The following is a 20117-nucleotide window of genomic DNA, read 5'->3' on the forward strand; positions in this document are numbered from 1 at the left end:
TGCGTTCTTATTCCGGTTATTAGCCTAGATTTACTATGTGATGTGCATAACATACAAGTATAGACTGGATCGTCTGAATTGGAACAAAACATTTCATGTTTATTTTTGAAAATGGTTTGATGGTGCTACCCGCAAGTAGGCTAAGACATGGGTTTGCCACCCTCGGGTGGGCTTAGAAAAACATGATTTTGCCACTATCTAGTGGGCTTAAAACTCACAGTCAATGCATTTATTCTAATTCAAATAATCCAACCTTCACCCACAGGCATTCAGGCAGTTATATCACATAAGCATATAACCTCATGGTAAGCATGCTATCATGGCAGTCACTCACACGCATACAAGGATGCTAAAGCATAAAACTTACCGAGTACTCCAAGCCAAAACAGAAGCTAATTAGAAATCCATGCATGATCCTAACTATACAGAAATGCCTAATGCAACACACACAAAATGCAACTAAGATAGGCTCGGCTATTCTAAAAATGGCATGTGAAATGCTACAACTAACAAGTATTCAACTCGGAATTGAAATACAAATGCAGTTAGTATGATGCGCCGAGCCCAGTGCATCCAAGACTGATGAATGAATGCAAACATGCTATCATACTATATGCTAATTGAAACATGCCCTAATCTAACCATCATAAGCGGGTAAATAAAAGGGAGAAAGACGTGGGGTTGGAAGACATACATCACACACACGCACACTTATTACAGTTGTGCCCTCGCGCAGAGGATCCGAAAGAATAATACAGTCCCAAATGAATAAATAATACAGTCCCGAATAAATACAAAATCCTAATTAATTAACACATTAATCTAGGAAAGCAATAAATTGCACGCAAATCCGTGGACCGCCTCAGCTCTGTTCCGGATGATGAATGATGCATGCTTGAATTTGCCTTGCGCGGAAATCCCTTGCGATGCCCCGGTTTGCCTCTGTTTGTAATTTTTCTTGGAATGCGTGCCAAGCTCCGGAAGGCTGCTGATTTTTGATTTGCTGCAACAGAGAGCAACAAAAGGGCATGACAAAGTATTTTCACATATGTATGCATGACTACTCTTCGGGGAGTGTAGTCCTCGATCCTCGTGCCATCAATCACGCATCTCGATGTATGATGGCCGAGAAGTCAAATTGCATGACTCAATATGAAATGAATGCACATATGGACACAACAAGGCCTAGACTCCATCATGGATAATCCGGAGTGTCGGCGACCAGGAATTGAGACACGTTCCGTCACTCAGAGTACGAAACGTCCCTCGTTTCCCGTGCTTGGGCTAACTCCCATCCCAAGCACAATGCAATATGCATGATATGCATGAATGCAACCCTAACATGCAACCTAGCATACACAATGCTATGAAATAGCATACACAATGCACGATGTAACGATGCATACACAATGCTATAACATACAACCTAGCATACACAATGCTATGAAATAAAATGGCATACGCAATGCATAATAGACTTACACTAACATGAGTGGACCTCAACCACACTGACATCAGTAGCCATTAGGTGAAAATGAGACTCTCGAAATGCGTGCACGTATGCACGCAAATCGAGGACCGAACCTATGGCATAGTATGTAACTCTAACAAGGCATGAAATATGGCATACAAGCATGTAATTCCAGCACTGAAATATGATGCTAAACAGCCCCGAAACATGGAAAGATGGCACCCGATGCATGAGATGAAACCCGAAACTCGAAACTAGGCACATGGAATGACTTATAGCTATACAAAGCATGCATTATTTGATCATGAAGCATGAAGACAGAGCCAAGGCAGTCCCAAAAAATGAATATTTCCAGTTCAAAGCATGGCCAAAAGATGCTAGCATGGTGGACAAAAATAGCATGCAATCTTGACTAGCAAACGTGGTTTACATGGCAAGTATATGAAGCAAATGTAATCTCACCAAACCAGAAAAAATCAGTGAATAAATCATGTGAAAATAGGCCCAAATAACCACTGATATACAACCATGGTATGCAAAAATAATGAGCTCCTTTAGAGGGCCATGCAATGAGTTATTAAGCACATGCAAGGTAGACATTTAACATGGCATAAAAAACTATAAAAATCAAATATGGTAGTCCTAAAACTCACCAAATTGACCCTGGAAAGTGACTTCGAAGCATGCAAGGTAGGGTCTCTTTGGAAGGCCAAAAAAGGCCACCAAACAAGAGAAGGAGAGAGGGGGTCACCCCCCTCTGATTTGGAGGTTCAAAATAGTGTGCTAGCCACTGAAAATCCATTGGATTTCAGTGGCTAGAATGCCAAACCAAGCATGCAACAAGAGCTTAGGTGTAAGGCTCAAAATAAGGGACAATCAAGCATACAAGGAAGCATACGACCTCAAATAAGAAAATGCCCTTAATCAAACATGAAGATGATGTCAAAATGAGAGTTTTTCCAATTTATAACAGATCTCAAAAGTGAACACAAATAGGGCTAATCTATCATGCAAAAATGGCCTTAAAAGAGAAGATTGAGACAAGGGACAGCAGCTGGCCCCAAACAGTAAAGAACCCTTCAACAAAGTTGAAGAGGGGTTCAAAATAAAGCACTTTACAGTTTGGCTCGAAGCCCAGAAATGCTTACAAACAGGGATAACATACCATGCAAGAAATAGCCATAAAAGAGGGATAAAGAGGCAAGTGGTAGCAGCTGACCTCAAACAAAGGAGAGCCCTTCAACAAAGTTGAAGAGGGGTTCAAAACAAGATATTTCACAGTTTATGACCAAGTCCAAAACAGCTCACAAATAAGCCTAAACTATCATGCAAAAATATGCCTAAAAGAGAGTTTAAACACAAAGGGGGAGGAGGAGACCTCAAACAGAGGGAGAGAGGCCAAGAAAAGGGGGGGAAAAACCTATTCAAATTTTTCCCCCAAAAGGCAGCCCCTCGGATACAGGATCTGGGGGGAAACAGCTGGCACAGCTGGAATACACTTGGAGAGAGGATCATGGCCGGCTAGGTTCAAAAGGTTCAGGTGGCCGGCCAGCCACCCCCCATGGCCGGCCGACCAGGGGTCAAAAGGGTCAATCAAAATTGTTGGCCGGCCACCCCAAAAAGGTGGCCTCCCATGTGTGCACATCACAAATATGTGGTCAAAAGCTGGAAAATGTGAACTAGGAGAGAGAACAGCCAACTTTTTAGAGGGGTTCAAAAGGGTCAAGGACAATTACTGGCCGGCCTATACATATTGGTGGCCTCCCAGGTGTGTACAACACAAATATGGGGTTTAGGGCTAAAGAAAGTGGCTCCGGGGTGGTCAACATTAGCTTTTTAGTGAGGAAAACGGGCGACGGAGAGTGATGAAGAAATAAAGCTGGCTTTTCAGAACAATTGCTGGCCTCCCACCCTCCTACAAGCTTTCTAACAATGAAAATAAGGTCTCCACCAAAAATGAACCAAAACGGATGCAAAACGGAGGTTCGGGGACCGAAACGCGTGGCCTGGGGCCCCGAAAATGGGCTGTTAAGCACCGGAGGTGGCGTTTGACCACGAAGTTGGTCTCTCCAGCCACAGTGTTCCTCAAAAGGGAGGAAATAAGGTGTATGCCAAAAACCGGAGCAAACGGAGTTGGTTAAGCGGTCCCAAACCGAGGCACACGGCCGTCGGCTTCGAAAAACCAGAAATCGGGCTCCAAATGGAAAAAATGGCCTACGACCACGAAACGTAGCCTACGGCTACTAAGAGATGATCCACGAGACCTCTCTCTCCCTTCGGGAAGAGAAAATAGAGAAAATAGAGCCTGGTTCGCAAATCGAGGCAAGGCACGAAAGAGTCCGGAAGCCCGGAGGCAAGGCTTGCAGTAGGTACTCTAAAACTTCTGAACGAGCACAATATGCAATATCACCGAGTGCTCAACTGGTGACGTCTGAGTCTTAAGGTCGGTCAAAAATGGGGTGTCTACACTAATGCATAAGAAAGAAAAAACGTCCAACGAGCTGTGACCTTACATGAGACAAAAGACATAGCTATATATATATACATGTACATTTAGGTATTACAAGTTTCTTATAATACAGCACAACCAAAAGAGAAAAGTCATTCCCGTCAATAACAATTATAATACCAACGACAACAGACTATCACGCGAGTGAGATCCAAAAGGGTAATCACTGGGATTGCCAGTGCTCCAACAGATGGGAACCTCGACGAGAGGCACAAAAGATGGCTTGACCAAAATAGAGGTAAGATCGCCATCACTACGTCCCCTTCTGAATTGGATTACCTACCTATATAAATAAAATGTGAGCTAAGGCCTAGTGAATAACAACTGTGTAAACAGGTTATGAATGATGATTATAATGTAAACAAATTACATACTGAGCAGATGTTTTACTGCAGATAGAAAGCATAATGTGATATGTGATACATCTAAAAGTAATCAATACAGGCAGTCTAGAAGACCGAACAGGCGGTTACAAGAGCTGAAGATCAGATATATGATGGCCATCACTGAGATAAACAGGAGTCCCATGAATTGAAACTGACAGAGATCTCTGTAACTGTGAGAATAGATGCTAAGGATGCCATGATAAATAGTGTAAACTGAAGTAGAATCATCATTCATCAATATAAGAAAACATACCAGAACAAAGCATAATTTTAAAGTAGAAAAAAGGTACTGTAAATTAAACATATCTTTACAATAGTGTTACTCACAGCTGGTTCTGTGGTGTAGGTGACCTACACAGACAGATGTAAGCGTAGCACACTTAATTTACCAAACATCTAACTGATTAGTTCTATTATTTAGGAATTGATGGATCTAAATGCCTTTCACTTCGTTTAATGCTCATGTAATACAAATGAACATCAATTATGGATGCAAATCATGCTAACGGAGACCCGGAAGTGGGGTAAACGAAGCAGAAAAGTGAAACCGAGGTTGTCAAACAGCCGCACATGCGGAGCTCCTTGGCCGCACGTACGGGACCCTTTTTGCACGTGCGCCACCAAGTGCTTTTTATGTAGAATGTTTCCAGTATCTCCCCTGTTACCCGCACGTGCGGGCTTACCCACCGTACGTACGCCAGTGCTCACCACACGTGCGGGCTCTCCAGCCGCACGTGTAGTTCTGGTTGTTCTAGAATCGAATTTCTACCCTTTTTAGGAGCTTCATATTCCTCAAAATCAAACCCAAATTTGATCAAATTAAGGGCCAAAAACTAGCAAACATAGTATATAAATAATTTCTAAGTTCAAATCAGGGATAAAATTTAAATTCAAGCTTGTGTTCCATAATTTCATCAACAACTTCACAAGTACAGAGAAAACAAAAATCTATGCATGTGTTAATTCTATGCTTCAACAAAATTATGAAAATCAAGGTTAAACTCATGCAAGACCAAGTAAATGAGCTTGAGCAATGACATTAGGCAAAGAGATGGAAGAATTCCTCTTATTAGGGTTATAACACATCTTATACTACTTAACTCCTTACTCTCTCCCTTAAACCCATGAGTTCAAGATGGTAAATTCACTTTCATGTAAAAAGAATTAGAAAGAACTTTGACCTTAATGTGTTAATTTACTAAAGCTGCTTCAGAATCTCCTCTTCTTCTTTACCTTCCTCTCTTCTCTTCTTGCTCTCTAGAACCCTTCCATACTTTCTCTCAGATTATATATCTCTCTCTCTCTTACTTGAGGTCAACTCACACACACACACACACACACATATATATATATATAAAGATGTGTATGTATCTATATCTAATTTACTTAATTTGGTTCATTTAAATTAGAATTATACCCATTAAACGTTATCTGGACCCTACCTTATCTAATTAAGGTGACTCAGGCTCTAACCACCTAGTCCACTAGTTAATTCATAGCCTTACGATTTAACGAATCAGACAAGTCATTTTCATAAATGAACATATATGTCAATAAACAGGATGTACATAATACATACATAAGCACAAATACACAGATAAATACATGATTACGATTTATCATAAGATTAACAACTAAGTAGAAGGCGGGTGTTACAATTATTGTGCTACAAATGTGCTTTAGAGTTTGTTTACCTATTTTTCCTACATGAAAGCATTTTTATTTTAGGTGTTTCTACATGAAAGTATTCTTATTATATCATTTGTTTGTTGTAATGTTTGAATTTGATTCTCGATATGAGTTTGTTGACCAACTAGAAAGAATTCAAGAATTAGGCGTTTCTTCATGATCATATTCTATTTGGTTGCCCAAAAAACTTAGACAATGATGACAAGATCGAAAATTATAACATCTTGTCTTTTATCTATTTATTTGTTGAATTTTTTTCTTGTACTGTTATTTTCTTAATTTTTTTCTAAATAGTTTTTCCACACACACACACACATATATATATATATATATATATTTATAATAGCAAATTGGATTTGTTATCTAAAAATTATGACATTGGCAATTTGGGCTTTCAAAATTTACCAAAGTCACTTTAGTGAATCATAAGAAGGGTGCTCAGCAGGGTTCTTAAGTCTCGTTTGTCAATTATACATTTTAGTAAAAAAAGACACTATAAGTTATCACATCATTCTCTCCATGGTGCCAGAGAGGTTAGAGGACTTGGTGTTCCTAAAAGAGGGCATACTATGGTGTTAGATTTGAGTTATATTAGAGAATTTTTGGTAGTGATTGGTAAAATTTTAGAATTATAATTTAAGAATAGAGTTGTATTTTGAGTTTGTGAGTTTTGAAATTATAATTTAAAAATAGAAAATTTGTTTGGTTATGAGTTTTGAAAAGAGTTTTGAATTTTTGATGCTACATATGAAATGAGAAAAGCTGTTTGGTTATAAGTTTTGAAAATAGTTTTTAAAACTTAATTGAAAAACTTATAACTCATAACCAAACACACATTTGAAAACTCTATTGAAAATTCTATTCAAAACTTATAATCAAACTCTTTTTAAAATTCAATTCAAAAAATAATTTATCATTTTAGTCTATAAAAATAATTTGTATATTTAAAAAATATCAAAAACAAATATAATTTTTTTTTCCCAAAATAACATGTGGCATTGGCAATTGCACAAAAAAAAAAAAAAAGAGAAGTACTGTTCCGATCAACCGATCTGGTCGGACATGGAGAATGTCCGGAGGTAGACCAAAAATTCAAAAACTGTCTAGTTTACCAAACATATTTTCAAAATGTGTTTTGAAATTGATTTGAAATTATGGTTTGAAAGCTAAAACCAAACATAACATTCAAATATAAAGGTAGAAAATTGATTAGAGTTGCACACCAAACACATCCTTTGTTTTATTTTATTGAAATGGAAATATTGGAGAAGTACAATAAATTACTTGTTAAAAAGAATAATAATTACACTAAAAAGTATAATAAATTACACTAAAGTAGTTGTTTTAGATAATGTAAATAAGTATATTTTTTGAAATTTTATAAAAAGATGTAAAAAAAATAAAGAGATAATTTAACTTGAAAAAGACAAAGATAAAAAATTGTACTATGATAGATCATGCCAAACAAGCTCTAAGCTTATTTTTGTTGCCATTAATAGTGGCTCATAAAATATTTAAAAAAAAAATTGAGAATGGTTTTGCCTTTTTTTTTTTTTTGGTTCAACAATTTGGAGTGTCCGAATCAATTTATATACACATTGATTAATCCCTTGTCATTAAAAACAGGTCATTCATTTATCTTTAAAAAAGACAAGTCATTCATGATGGGGTTAAAAAATTCATAAAAAATCACCTTTTCGCTGTCTAACTCCAAAAATCAAATCCAAAGTAATTATGTAAAGTGTATATCCACAAATACAATAGGATTTTAAGAAATATTTATTATACTCGGGTCTCGTTTAGGAATAAATTATTTTAATAATTTTTTAATTTTTTTGACTAAAATATGAGATTAAATACTAATATGTTTGGAGTGATTTTTTAACTTTTTACGAAAAGATGTGTAAAAAGTAGAGAAAAAAAATGAATCTTTAATTTTTTAGTATAAGTTATAGATTTTTTGACTAAAATATTAACTTGCCAAACAAGACCTCAATCACATTAATTTTTTGAAAGTAACAATTTACGTGCTGGTTTAGGATTTTAAGTAGAAAGCATACCACTTATTATATCTCGTCGTGCACGTACATAAAAGAAAATAATAATAATCAAACAATTCTCAAGTGAAAAATAGAGCAAAACAACTCTCTCTTGCAAAATAGTGATATTAAAGTAAGAAAATAATTTTTTTTGAAAAGAGAAGGTAATTGGAGTTCACCATCACATGAACATACCATGACAAAGTTTTGACTAAGCATGAGAGCATAGATTATTCCAAATGCAAACTACAAACGACAATAGAAACTACATCATAATATGCCATAGGTAGCATATTTTTTTATTCAAAGCATCAAATTAAATTCATCACTTGGCCTAGAAGAACACTTTCTCTCTTGTTCCATATTGCTTCATTTCTCAAGTTCAAGCCCAGTATTCTCTAGCTTCATCTTGGTCATTTGGTCAAGCTTCTCTTGCATCTCATTGCTCAAATTGTTCTTCCAATCACCAACGACACCAAGCCTGAAAAAAGAACTCTTGGGAATCCCAACACTAGTCAATCCATTCTTGTTCACTTCCAAGTTCTTAAGCCTATCCAAGCTACATCTCCACAACACCTTCTCAAGCTCTTTGTCATTTGCGAATGGCCTTCCAAGAAACGAAGCCAACTTTTTCACTTCTTCTTTCGGATCTCTTTTCATTTCTTCGTACCTCAAAAACAGGATCTTCTCAGGCTTCTTCAAGCTCTCTTTCCAATACTCCAACACATGATCAAAGAAGGGACCGTATGGGTGAACTCCATCACAGAAGCTCTCAAATGCTTTGTCGAATGGATATGGGCCTTGCTCTGGTGTCCTAACGTTGTTGAGGAAATGCCACATTGAAACCAATGTGTCTTTAGGGTTCCGGGTTATGTACACAATCTTACAATTCGATTTTTTCATTGATTCCGGTAAGGCATTGTAAGGGATGTGAGTATGGAACAGTCTTGGAGATGGCATACCTGCAATGGTGTAGTCAGAAATTTTGACAATCAGTTAGTTATCATCAATGTCATTACGTTATATTTTTAATCTTACAAAACTTCTCAAATCAAATTTCCCATGGTATACTATAATATCATTCAGTGTGTTTGATTTAAATTTTTTGAATTAAGTTTTCTAAAAATTGAATTTTTAATTTTCCTGTATTTTTGTTTTTAATGAATATTTTTAAAATTGTAAGCAATTTTTTTACTTTTTTAGATAAACCTTACTTAAATGTATCTAAATAGTAAAATATTTGTGAAAAAATATTTTAAAAAATTAATAAATACACAAAAATACGAAAAATATGTTGATTTTTTTTATTTATATTTTTGGAATTTAGTAAATTTTTTTAAAGAATTTTTTCACAAATATTGAACTTTTTAAGTATATTTATGTTATATCTGTCTAAAAATTAAAAAAAAAAATTGCTTAAAATATTTAAAAAATTCAGTGAAAATAAAAAAATACAAAGAATAAAAAGGTATAATTTTTTGAAAAGTGAATTCTGAAAATTGAAACCAAAGAAAATGAATAATTCAAATTTGTGGGAGGTCTCTTGGATGCATACCTGAGAGATCAGCAGTTGAGTTTTTCGCGTAATTTTTGCTTTCAATGGTTTGCACATAGAAAGTAGGGTGGTTCTTGAGAAGAGGGTCATCTTCTTCTTCTTCTTCTTTCTCACCATCTTTGCCCTTGTCAGCACCCTTTTGGCCTTGCATGATGCAAAAACAAAGAGCTTTGAGCCATGTTGTGCCTGTTTTAATGGAGGAAGCTAAGACTATATCGTCGTCCCGGGATTCATGGTGTGCTTGGAGGTCTTTTGTACCTTCTAGGTGACCAGTTGAGTACCAGAAACCTTCCCACTTGTGGAGATCTAGAATGTCCCAGAACCTTCTGCTGGGTTCTTGATCTAGTGAAGGCTTTGGGGAATCAGAAGGTTGGTGGTGCTCAAGAGAGTTCTTAGTTTCCATGGCAAGTGAAACCAAAGAACTCACTAGACTTGAACAAGAGATGGATTCTTTGGGTTGGCTTAAGTTGAGCCAAGCATATCGAGGTATATATAGTGGGATTGTGGGGGACGATGAACAATAAAGAAATCCAAAAATCATTAGTGGGTGGTGCTTTCTTAAAAAAATAAACATAAATAAATAAATAATTTGATAAACATATTAACCAATCTTTTAGGAAAATGAGTGAGAGCATTAATTTGTGCTAGCAATAATGATATGGCAGTGAGTCCCACCCACTGCCACAATTTTGTTGTGTCTATTTTTTTTTTTTTTTTTTCGAAAAAGTGGTGCCACATCATTAGTGGTTGCTTTAGAACACCACTTTTAATGGTCTCTAGCATTACCCAATCTTTTATTTTCTTTTTCACTTCAGTGGACCAAAACAAACGCACTGTTGAGTTTATGGAAGTCATTATAAATTTTGTTTTGATAATCTAAATTAAGGTGTAAAACTCGTCGAATATTTTATGCTTATAAAAAATCACGTTAATATATTTTTAAACTAAATTGTTAAAAAAATATTCTGATTAAGAGATTATCGATATCCGATCAACGTAATTTTGTATAGGTATAAAGTACTCAATGAGCTCTACATATTGAACGGTTTTAATTATTGAAACGGGACCCGTGGTGAGCAATACGGATCCAACAGTACGCTCCAATCCACTATATAGACAGGAGAGAAGCCATCTCTTTTAAGAAATCAACAATTGGACTAGAGTCCAATTTATGGGATTTGGGCCCACTTCAAGCTTATCTTGATGATTTAAATTACTCAATTTTTAGAGTTGCCAAGTCAATGAACATATGATAATTAAATTGATTCGATATTAGTGGTTGCATTATTGAATTAAATTTGTCTAAAAAATAGATAATGTAACGACCCGGACATGCATTTGCTTAATTATTCCCCCGATTGCATTGTTATGTGCTAATTAATATGTGTTTGATGAGAAATTGCATGTGAAATAGAAAGATTTATATTTATATCTGTTGATTTTAGAAAAATCTGTTTCAATTACAACTTTAAATTGAAAGTTGAAGGTCTTAGAGGCACCAGAAATCAAAACTGATTAAATATTTGTGATCAGCATAATTTTTAGAGCCTAATATGAAGTTTTATAAAAATCTGATTCAGAATGAATTAATTGGATTTAATTTATATATATGTATAAGAACTTTAGTTGAGCTTTAGACTCAACAAATAAAAGTCTGAGAGAGAGAGAGAGAGAGAGACTTCCAGAGACTCAGAGAAGAAAGAAGAAAAGAAGTGAAAGAAGAAGAACAAAGGGGGAATTAAGCCAAATCTTCATCAAATCAACCATCTAAGGTGGAAATTTTCTTCTAATTTCTTGAATCTAAGTTGAATCAAAGAACTGAGTGGTGTAAATTGTTGTTTAGAACTCATATGAGTTTAAAGAGAGAAATTGCAAAACATAGTTTAAGATTTGGCATACATGGCATCCTTCTTGTTCAATTATTTGTTTTCTTGCATAAGTTTTCAAATGGAAAGGTAACTCCATGGGGGTTGATGTTTTGAAACTCAGAAATACAAGTTTTGTGGGTTTACATTTCAGTTCAAGGGTTTGATTTGTTCTACATGGAAATTTAGTTTGATTTGAAATTATGATTTTGTTTGAAGTTAGAAATTGTTTATTCGACATGTTTTTATGAGTTTTGGGCTTTGATTTTCATCACATATTGACATTGGATTTGTGCACAGGGAAGTTCCAAGTTGAGTTGAATTTTTGAACTGGTTTTCAGCCAGACTGCTCGAGCGGCCTGAGCCATCGCATGAGCAACCAAGCTTATTTTGGCTCAAAATACATACTGTTTAACCACCGCTCGTGCAACCATGGCCACCGCACGAGCGGCTAGGCCGCCGCATATGCGGCCTGCAGGGCAATTTTTCCAGTTTCTTTTTCTTTTGGTTTTTTGAGTTCCGAGCCTTCATTTACATGGTTTTCATGTGTAATTCACATCTATATGCATATCATAAGCATCAAAGAGATTAAAGAAAGAATATGAATAACCAAACGAATAAGTAATGAATGAAACGAAGACATGTAATTTTGAGATATTGTGCTTGGTTATATGTCTGCAGGTTGAGATTGGTTATGTGTCTACATGGCATCCTTCTTATTCAATCATTTGTTTTCTTGCATAAGTTTTCAAATGGAAAGGAAACTCTATGGGGGTTGAGGTTTTGAAACTGAAGAATGCAAGTTTTGTGAGTTTACATTTCATTTCAAGGGTTTGATTTATTCTATATGAAAATTTAGTTTGATTTGAAATTATGGTTTTGTTTGAAGTTAGAAATTGTTTATTCAACATGTTTTTATGAGTTTTGGGTCTTAATTTTCATCACATTGACATTGGATTTATGCAAAGGGAAGTTCCAAGTTGAGCAAAATTTTTGAACTGGTTTTCACCCAGACCGCTCGAGCGGCCTAGGCTACCACACGAGCGGCCAAGCTTATTTTGGCTCAAAATACATACTGCTTAACCACCGTATGTGTGGCCTGTAGGGCAGTTTTTCCAGTTTCATTTTCTTTTCGTTTTCTGACTTTCGGACCTTCATTTACATGATTTTCACATGTAATTCACATCCATATGCATATCATAAGCATGAAAGAGATTAAAGAAAGAATAGGAATAACCGAACAAATAAGTAATGAACGAAACGAATGACATGTAATTTTAAAATGTTGTGCTTGGTTATATGTCTGCAGGTTGAACTGTTGAGGTGTATCACTGACCAAGCACTGTGAGTAACATTTCTGTAAAGATATGTTCATATAGAATATATTTGACATGCTAGCTATTTGATATGTTATGTTTTCTGAAATGTTATTTTGTGAAAGTGAACAAATGTCCGATTTTGAATCTATTATGGCATCTACAGATAGTCCCAAGTCATGGGAGACGACATGTAAATACGGGTCTATGACATATGACTATTTACGAGATCTCGATAGCCACTTCATTTTGGTGGTATATGTTTAATCAATATCCGGAACCGATTACTATAGTCGAAAGACGATATGATATATGCAGTTGGATGTACCATTATTATGTTCAGATATAAGACTGAGTTGTTATGATAAATTTTATGTATATGGCATGTATGGAATTCGTTCATTAACCCATTTACTTTAATGTTATTCATTAGGTTTTAGCTCATTATGTATATTTATATGTATAGGTAAGTGACGTGAAGATCAAGCCCAAATGCACACCGTTAGTTGAGCCACCGATCAAACCTATGGAGTTTTGTTTGGTGCCTCCGAGTTGGGGCTAGCTAGGTCTAGGCGACCGTTGTCAACTTTTTGATCATGATGTTGACATTTTGATATTTGTGTATGTCTATAAATGTTTTTGTACAAGATGTGATGTATGTATTGTACAGTGGGTAAATTAATGTTATATGCATTTGCGTTTGTTCATATAGATGCACAACTCAATGGACTATTTGTTATATTTATGTTATAAACTTCCGCTAACCCTAATTATTTTGATTTGTACAGGAAGGCCTTTGGTAATCTTGGATTACTGGTTAGTTACGACGCTAAACTTATAGGGGCAAGTTTGGGTCGTGACAGATAATTTATTCTCAAAATTACAATTATTGTCTATTTTAAAAAAATAAATATAATACAATTATTTGGCTACAAATGTGTAATAAACTTAATTTTTACATTATTGATTTAAATAGAGAATAATAAAAAATAAATAATTTTGATCATTGAATTGCGCTGAGGTGGGCCAACAACTCGTTAGTTAAATCCTCAAGTCCAATTGCCAAAATAAAGAAAAATTGATGGCTAAAGTTTTTTTGCTATGTTATATTATGTATATGATATCTTATGATACTTCTGAATTATTAAATATCACTAGTAGGAGATTCGGACCAACAACTCGTTAGCTAAATCCTCAAGTCCAATTGCCAAAATAAAGAAAAATTGATGGCTAAACTTTTCTTGCTATGTTTTATCATGCATATGATATCTTATGATACGTCTGAATTTAGTAAATATCACTAGTAGGAGATTCTTGCTGTGTATGAGACTTTATTTTTAAAATAAAAAATTAATTTTAAATTTTAATATTTTATGTATAATATATTTTAATAATTGAAAGTTAAATATAAATAGATTTGTTAATGGCTAATAATTTTTTTTGTCACTCTGTGAGATCCTATATAAAATAGGCTAATAAAAATATATATTTTTTAAAATTAAAAAAAATGTATTCTCAACTCGAAATCTAATCCTCATTTGTGTTAATCAAATTTATTAAAAATTATGAATTCCACTTGTATCAAAATATTTTTAAACTAATAAAAAATAAAAAATAACGGAAAATTCTATAATATATAAATTATGACTTGGTTATAACGCATGGTGTATTATTTTGATTATTAATCGAAAAGGCTTTTACTAATTTCTTATATCTTTTGTTATGTCTAAAGTTGTGTATCGGATTTTTAATTATATTTCAAGTAGTGTTTGATTATGATCTATTATATTATTTTTATATGACAATATTAAGTATTTTATTACTCAAAAAAATGCTTAAGATGAGTTGATTCAACGGTAAGATTTATTTTTATATTAGTAAGATCGTAAGAGTTATTTACATTGATGCATAAAAAATAATAAATTCAAATCATAAATAGTGTCCTCAAAAGAAATCAGCTACAAAATATTTATAATTTTAATAATTTCAGTTCTTAAAAGGTTCTAATTAATTATATGACACACCATAATAACAGCAAAATTTTTATTCTAGCTAAATTATTTTTGTGTATCTTTTCTGATAGAGCTCATGAAGGTGCATTATCAATTTATTAGTAATACTATAAATTCAAAATTTTTATTTAAAAATCATTAAAGAAACATCAATAGGTATTTTAAATATATACAATCATTTTCGATAAATCATTATTTTTTAAAATAATACTCCACACTATTTATTATTTGACATTTATCAAATTACCTTCTAAAAACGTAACAAAAAAAGTATTGAGTTCCATTATTTTAATCAATCAATATCAAAGTGGACGCTACATGTGTATGCAAATCATTTCTAGAATATATGACATAAAATCACAATGGAATTAATTTAATTAATGTAATGATATTTTATATTATGATATGTGTTATAAAAGAATAATTTTAATTTTAATTTTCATTTTAATTATTTATTTTTAATAATCCTAGCCTTACCGTTCTATAAAAGTGTTACTTGAATACTTATATATAATAAATTTAGCTAAATTATTTAATTATTTTGATAATTTTAGTTCTATTATGCTATAAAAGTGTAATTATCATATACTAATTTATATGATATATATTAAATTATAAAATAAATACTTATCTTAATATTAAAAAAATAATTAAATTAGAAAGAGAATTAGTAATATAAAACTAAAAGTGATTATAATTATTTATTTTTATTTTTATTTTTATTTTTATTTTTTATTTTTATTTTTATTTTTATATTTATTTAAAAAATAAAAATATGTAGAAATAGAATTTCAAAAAAATTATTTAAAAGATAAATATAAATATGTTGTGATTAGATTAAGAAGAAAACACATAAATTAATTATGTAGATTATTGAATTTTTCTTTAATATTCTTTTTGAATTATTCAAATATATATATTGTATATAGGTATATAAAATATAAATTAAATATAAATATTTTGTAATAAATAATTTCATGTTAAATAAAAAATTAAATATAAATTAATATTAAAACATCAATAAGATAGATACAAAATAAAAAATAAGATTAATTTGATCCTTGCAATGTACATAATTAAGCGTATTCTGTCTTATTTATTCAATTATATATTGAGATAATTTTTTTTCAAATATCATAATATTAAATTAAAATATCAACTATATAAAAGAAATCTAATAATAAAAAATTAAAAACACGACAAAAAATATGAAAAATAAATAATTCTAAAATAGAGTCTATATAAATTTGATTGTTATAATTAAAATTAAATTTGTATAAAACTTTATATATAAATAAAAAAATATACTGATGTAATTTTTCTAAAATAATAAAATAAAATAAAATATACTATATAAAAAGAAAACCAAAAAAAAAAAAAAAAAAAAAAAAAAAAACACTACTTGTATCTTTGTTTGGGGCATCATGATCCCGTGGTTGGTCAGGTACAGGCTGCATAGGTACCAATACCCCCAATTAATTTCTTTTTGGCAGTTGCAAATTAGATAATATCCAGAAAAATATTAAAAAATCATAATTTTTTTTATTATATAACTTATATGAATATGAGATTCGCATTATATAAATGTCATGTGATTCCTAAATTTAAATGAAATATTTAACAAAAATTTTAATAAAATTTTTGGATCTCGAACCTTATTCAATGATATATGCAAAGTGTGGATCAGATGTGGGTAGTAATTATGCTTTGTTGAAAAGTCAATTTTAACCTTCACCTTTATTTTCTATCCATTGGCTCTTAAGGGTAGTAATGTAAATTTAACATGACTATCTTTTTTGTTAAAAACTGATTTTTTGATTTTTTTTTATTCTTTTTTTTTCAAAAAATATGTAAAAAATGTGAGAAATGATGAAATCTTAAATGAGTTAAAAATTAAGAAGTAACTTTTAACTCACTTCCCAAAAAGGGTGCAGGTCTATTTTAGTAAGTTATTAAAAGTTAATTTTTTAATTTTTTAAGTTATATTATTTTTAATTTTTTTAAAAATAATCAGAAAAAATAAAAAATTAACTTTTAATTTATTTTTCAAAATACCTCGCAATACTCTGTTCACGACCTCATGTATAATTTGGAGCAAATCAGATTTCGTTCAGGGGGCAGATGACTGCTTAGCTAATTTACTGGATTGTATCCAATGGGAGTTTTGGTAGTTCAGTGGAAGGCTGTTTTGCTGGTAATTTTGGTGATCATTTTATTGTGTTATTGTTTAATGTGGTGCTGTGTTTGTTTTGTTTGTGCTGTGTTCTTTTTCTCTTTGGTTTCTCACTCATTTTTGATGATAGTAAGTAATTAGGTCCGTATCTCGGTGCTAATCTAATTAGAATCATTTTGTTTTGTTATGATATTGTTTTGCACTGGCCGTCCCTTTATTGATATAATATTTTGGATTTTGTTCGGTAGAATTTTGGAAAGTTAGTTCTAAGTTTTGATTTACACACCATATATGTTTACGGTTTTTAAAAATTAATTCCACATTTACTTTTGAAAATTCCATCTAATTTTGAAAATTTGGACTAACGTCGTCCCACCGGTCGTCCGGCCGCTTGACCGGAACTGTGCATAATTTTTTTTTTAACACATGTTAATTTTTATATATTCAATAAAAAATATTTTCTGAATTTTTTAAATTTTTTTATGAGTTTTGAATAGAATTTTGAGTTGTGTGTTTAGTTATGAGTTGTAAGTTTTGTATCAAATATTATGTTACATCAAAAATTTCTCACTCAATTCAAAACTCTTTTTAAAACTCATTCACTAAACAAATTTTCTACATTCAAATGATAATTCCAAAACTCACAAACTCAAAATACAATTCCATTCTCAAATCATATTTAAAAAATTCTACCAAACACAACCTTGATGTTTACAAATAAAAGTTTCTTTCTTTTGCCTATAAAAAAAAATTTAATATTGAATGCCTGACGACTGGTAATGGTGATGAACACAACCACATGATAATGGTATATTTTTTTAATAAATGGTACTATATAAATTTATTTCTTAAATTCAGTGATACATAAATGATATAAATGATTGATGATTAAAAAAGATATAAAAAAAAATTATTGCCTTAAATATCTTAATTGATTGTCACATCATTAAACTTGCAAAAATAGGTCTAATTTTTGGACTTGAACAACAATTAGTTTGTTTGGTTTCACTTTGCAGAAAATTAAATTTTTTTTATTTTTTGTATTTTTGTATTTTTATTATTTTTTAAATATTTTAAGTAATTTTTTTAATTTTTGGATACACCTAACATAAATACACTTAAAAATATAATATTTATGAAAAAAAATATTTAAAAATTTTCTACCTCGTTTGGGAATAGTTTTTTTAGTAACTTTTTGACTTTTTGACTAAAATATGATATAAAAAAACTAGTATGTTTGAGATGATTTTTTTTTTATTTTTTACGAAAATATGTGCAAAAAATAAAAAGAAAAGAATTTTTTTAACTTTTTAATATAGATTGTTAACTTTCTGATTTTTTTAGTGACTTTTAGATTAAAAATGATGTTGCCAAATGAGACCATAAAATGTTATTCAAACCCTCGGGGAAAACAATTTTAATAATCTTCCCAAAAGATTGCAAAATAGCACAAAACGAGAATGTAAAAAAAAGAGAGGGGAGGGGAACAATTTTAATAATCTTTCCAAACCATTGCAAAATAGCACAAAACGAAAATGAACAAAAAAAAAAATAACAAAAACAAAAACAAAAACAAAACAAAAAATTGAAAACCAAAACCGGAACAAAAAAACCTTAAGGTTATGTTTGTTTCGCGGTTTGAGTGGCCAGATTGGATTACAATGGATGTACGCCCCACACACAGCATGTGTGGTAGTGAAATGAGAGGGTAAATTGATAGTCCAAGAGACTTAGTAATCCTCTCAGTAGGGGGATTAGCTTAGGCGGGTAGAGGGTGGGATTAGGAAAATAGTGAGTGGATTGAGCTTCCGTTTGGGATATGAGTTGATTTTTTAGCTTTTTGACTATTTTAACCCGGGGTTTTAATATTTAATTTTTTTTCTTCTTTAGTTTGTAAACTTTTGCTTTTCTTTTTTTTTTTTTGAATGGAATTTGCATACTTATCTTAAAAATTGAATCAAAGAAGTTGATCTTCTAGCAATGGTCTTTCAAAGTTTGCTTGGAACTTCTTCAAAACTGATTCAATGGAATTGATCCTGTAAAAAAAGTTATATGAGAGTTCACCCAAAAAAATTAAGAAAAATTTCTCCCTTTGAGAAACTATACATTATTTTGTTTGTTTAATCTTTGTTCTGTAAAAAAAAGAATTTTGATTTTTTCCCCTTTATTTGTTTTTTATTTTTAATTTGTCTTTGTTAATAATTTCCCAATTCCCTTCTTCATATTATAATATCTATGTATATATATGGGTGTGTATAATTTGATCTTCTAGCAATGGTCTTTCTTCTTCAACTCTTACTAAAAGGCTTACTCAAAGCATGTGTCCAAATATCATTCAATGTTCAATGTGAGGGGTGATTTTGCAACATTCCTTTAATGGATCCTCGCTTCGTTGTTTAAAACAAGAAATACTTTGGTCAAGAGTGTCGGAACAATCAAGTTAGAGATTGGTCGAGAGTGAGAATAAGTTTGATGAATCAAGAAAATGTATGAGTTTTTGGGTGGCAATGCATATCTTTCTTCTTTTAGTTATCTTTTTCATATAGAGGTTTTGTGTAAATATTTCTCACATGATTTGATCTTTCCATCATAATCATCATAATGTTAAAGCCCACATCCCTATTACACCTCCAGAAAGGGACAGCTTGGGCCTACGTTGATTGGGATAGTCTACCAAATTTCCTCTGCTACTTGGCATGAATGCTCTTTGATCTTGTCGGCACTACTCACTCGGCGTGTCACCTAGTTGATGAAGAGGTTACTCAGCATCGAACCTCTGTAATCCAATGGGCTTGGTTGGCAATGGACACGGTTGGACTTGGGCCCATCATTGATGGGCCTAGGAGTGCTTTGTTTGCCGAATGTGTAATTTTTATACTCAACTCACACATTCAAGTATCATATTGTTTCTTTGAACAATCAATCATTTTTTTGACAACCAATCACAAGAGTGTTAATAGCCATATAATCATTCTTTGAATATATTTTTAGCTGCTTTTTGGTTTTTTTTTTTTTTTGCCTATGTCATATCAATGGGAATTATTGTGCTACAAATGTGCTTTAGAGTTTGTTTATCTATTTTTCCTACATTAAAGCATTTTT

At 32.0% G+C, this 20117-nt stretch overlaps 1 protein-coding gene and 1 long non-coding RNA gene across 2 annotated transcripts in view; one reads left to right on the forward strand and one right to left on the reverse strand.

The window, feature by feature from the left end:
* LOC114287674 (uncharacterized) overlaps window positions 1-13751 on the forward strand; it is a 30820-nt gene extending 17069 nt beyond the window's left edge. The window contains exons 3-4 of the long non-coding RNA XR_014365843.1: window positions 12824-12858; window positions 13297-13751. This is a non-coding gene — a long non-coding RNA (uncharacterized LOC114287674). The remainder of the gene's footprint in view (window positions 1-12823; window positions 12859-13296) is intronic.
* LOC114287672 (cytosolic sulfotransferase 5) lies at window positions 8180-10127 on the reverse strand. Its single transcript, XM_028231103.2, has 2 exons — window positions 9650-10127; window positions 8180-9056 (listed from the first exon to the last, which is right to left on the reverse strand). The coding sequence occupies exons 1-2, from the start codon at window positions 10050-10052 to the stop codon at window positions 8464-8466; spliced, it is 996 nt and encodes a 331-aa protein (XP_028086904.2). The 5' UTR covers window positions 10053-10127; the 3' UTR covers window positions 8180-8463.
* Window positions 13752-20117: the final 6366 nt, after the last annotated feature.

Source organism: Camellia sinensis, chromosome 1, assembly GCF_055761805.1.
Source record: "Camellia sinensis isolate YWXY chromosome 1, ASM5576180v1, whole genome shotgun sequence".
Lineage (NCBI taxonomy): Eukaryota > Viridiplantae > Streptophyta > Magnoliopsida > Ericales > Theaceae > Camellia > Camellia sinensis.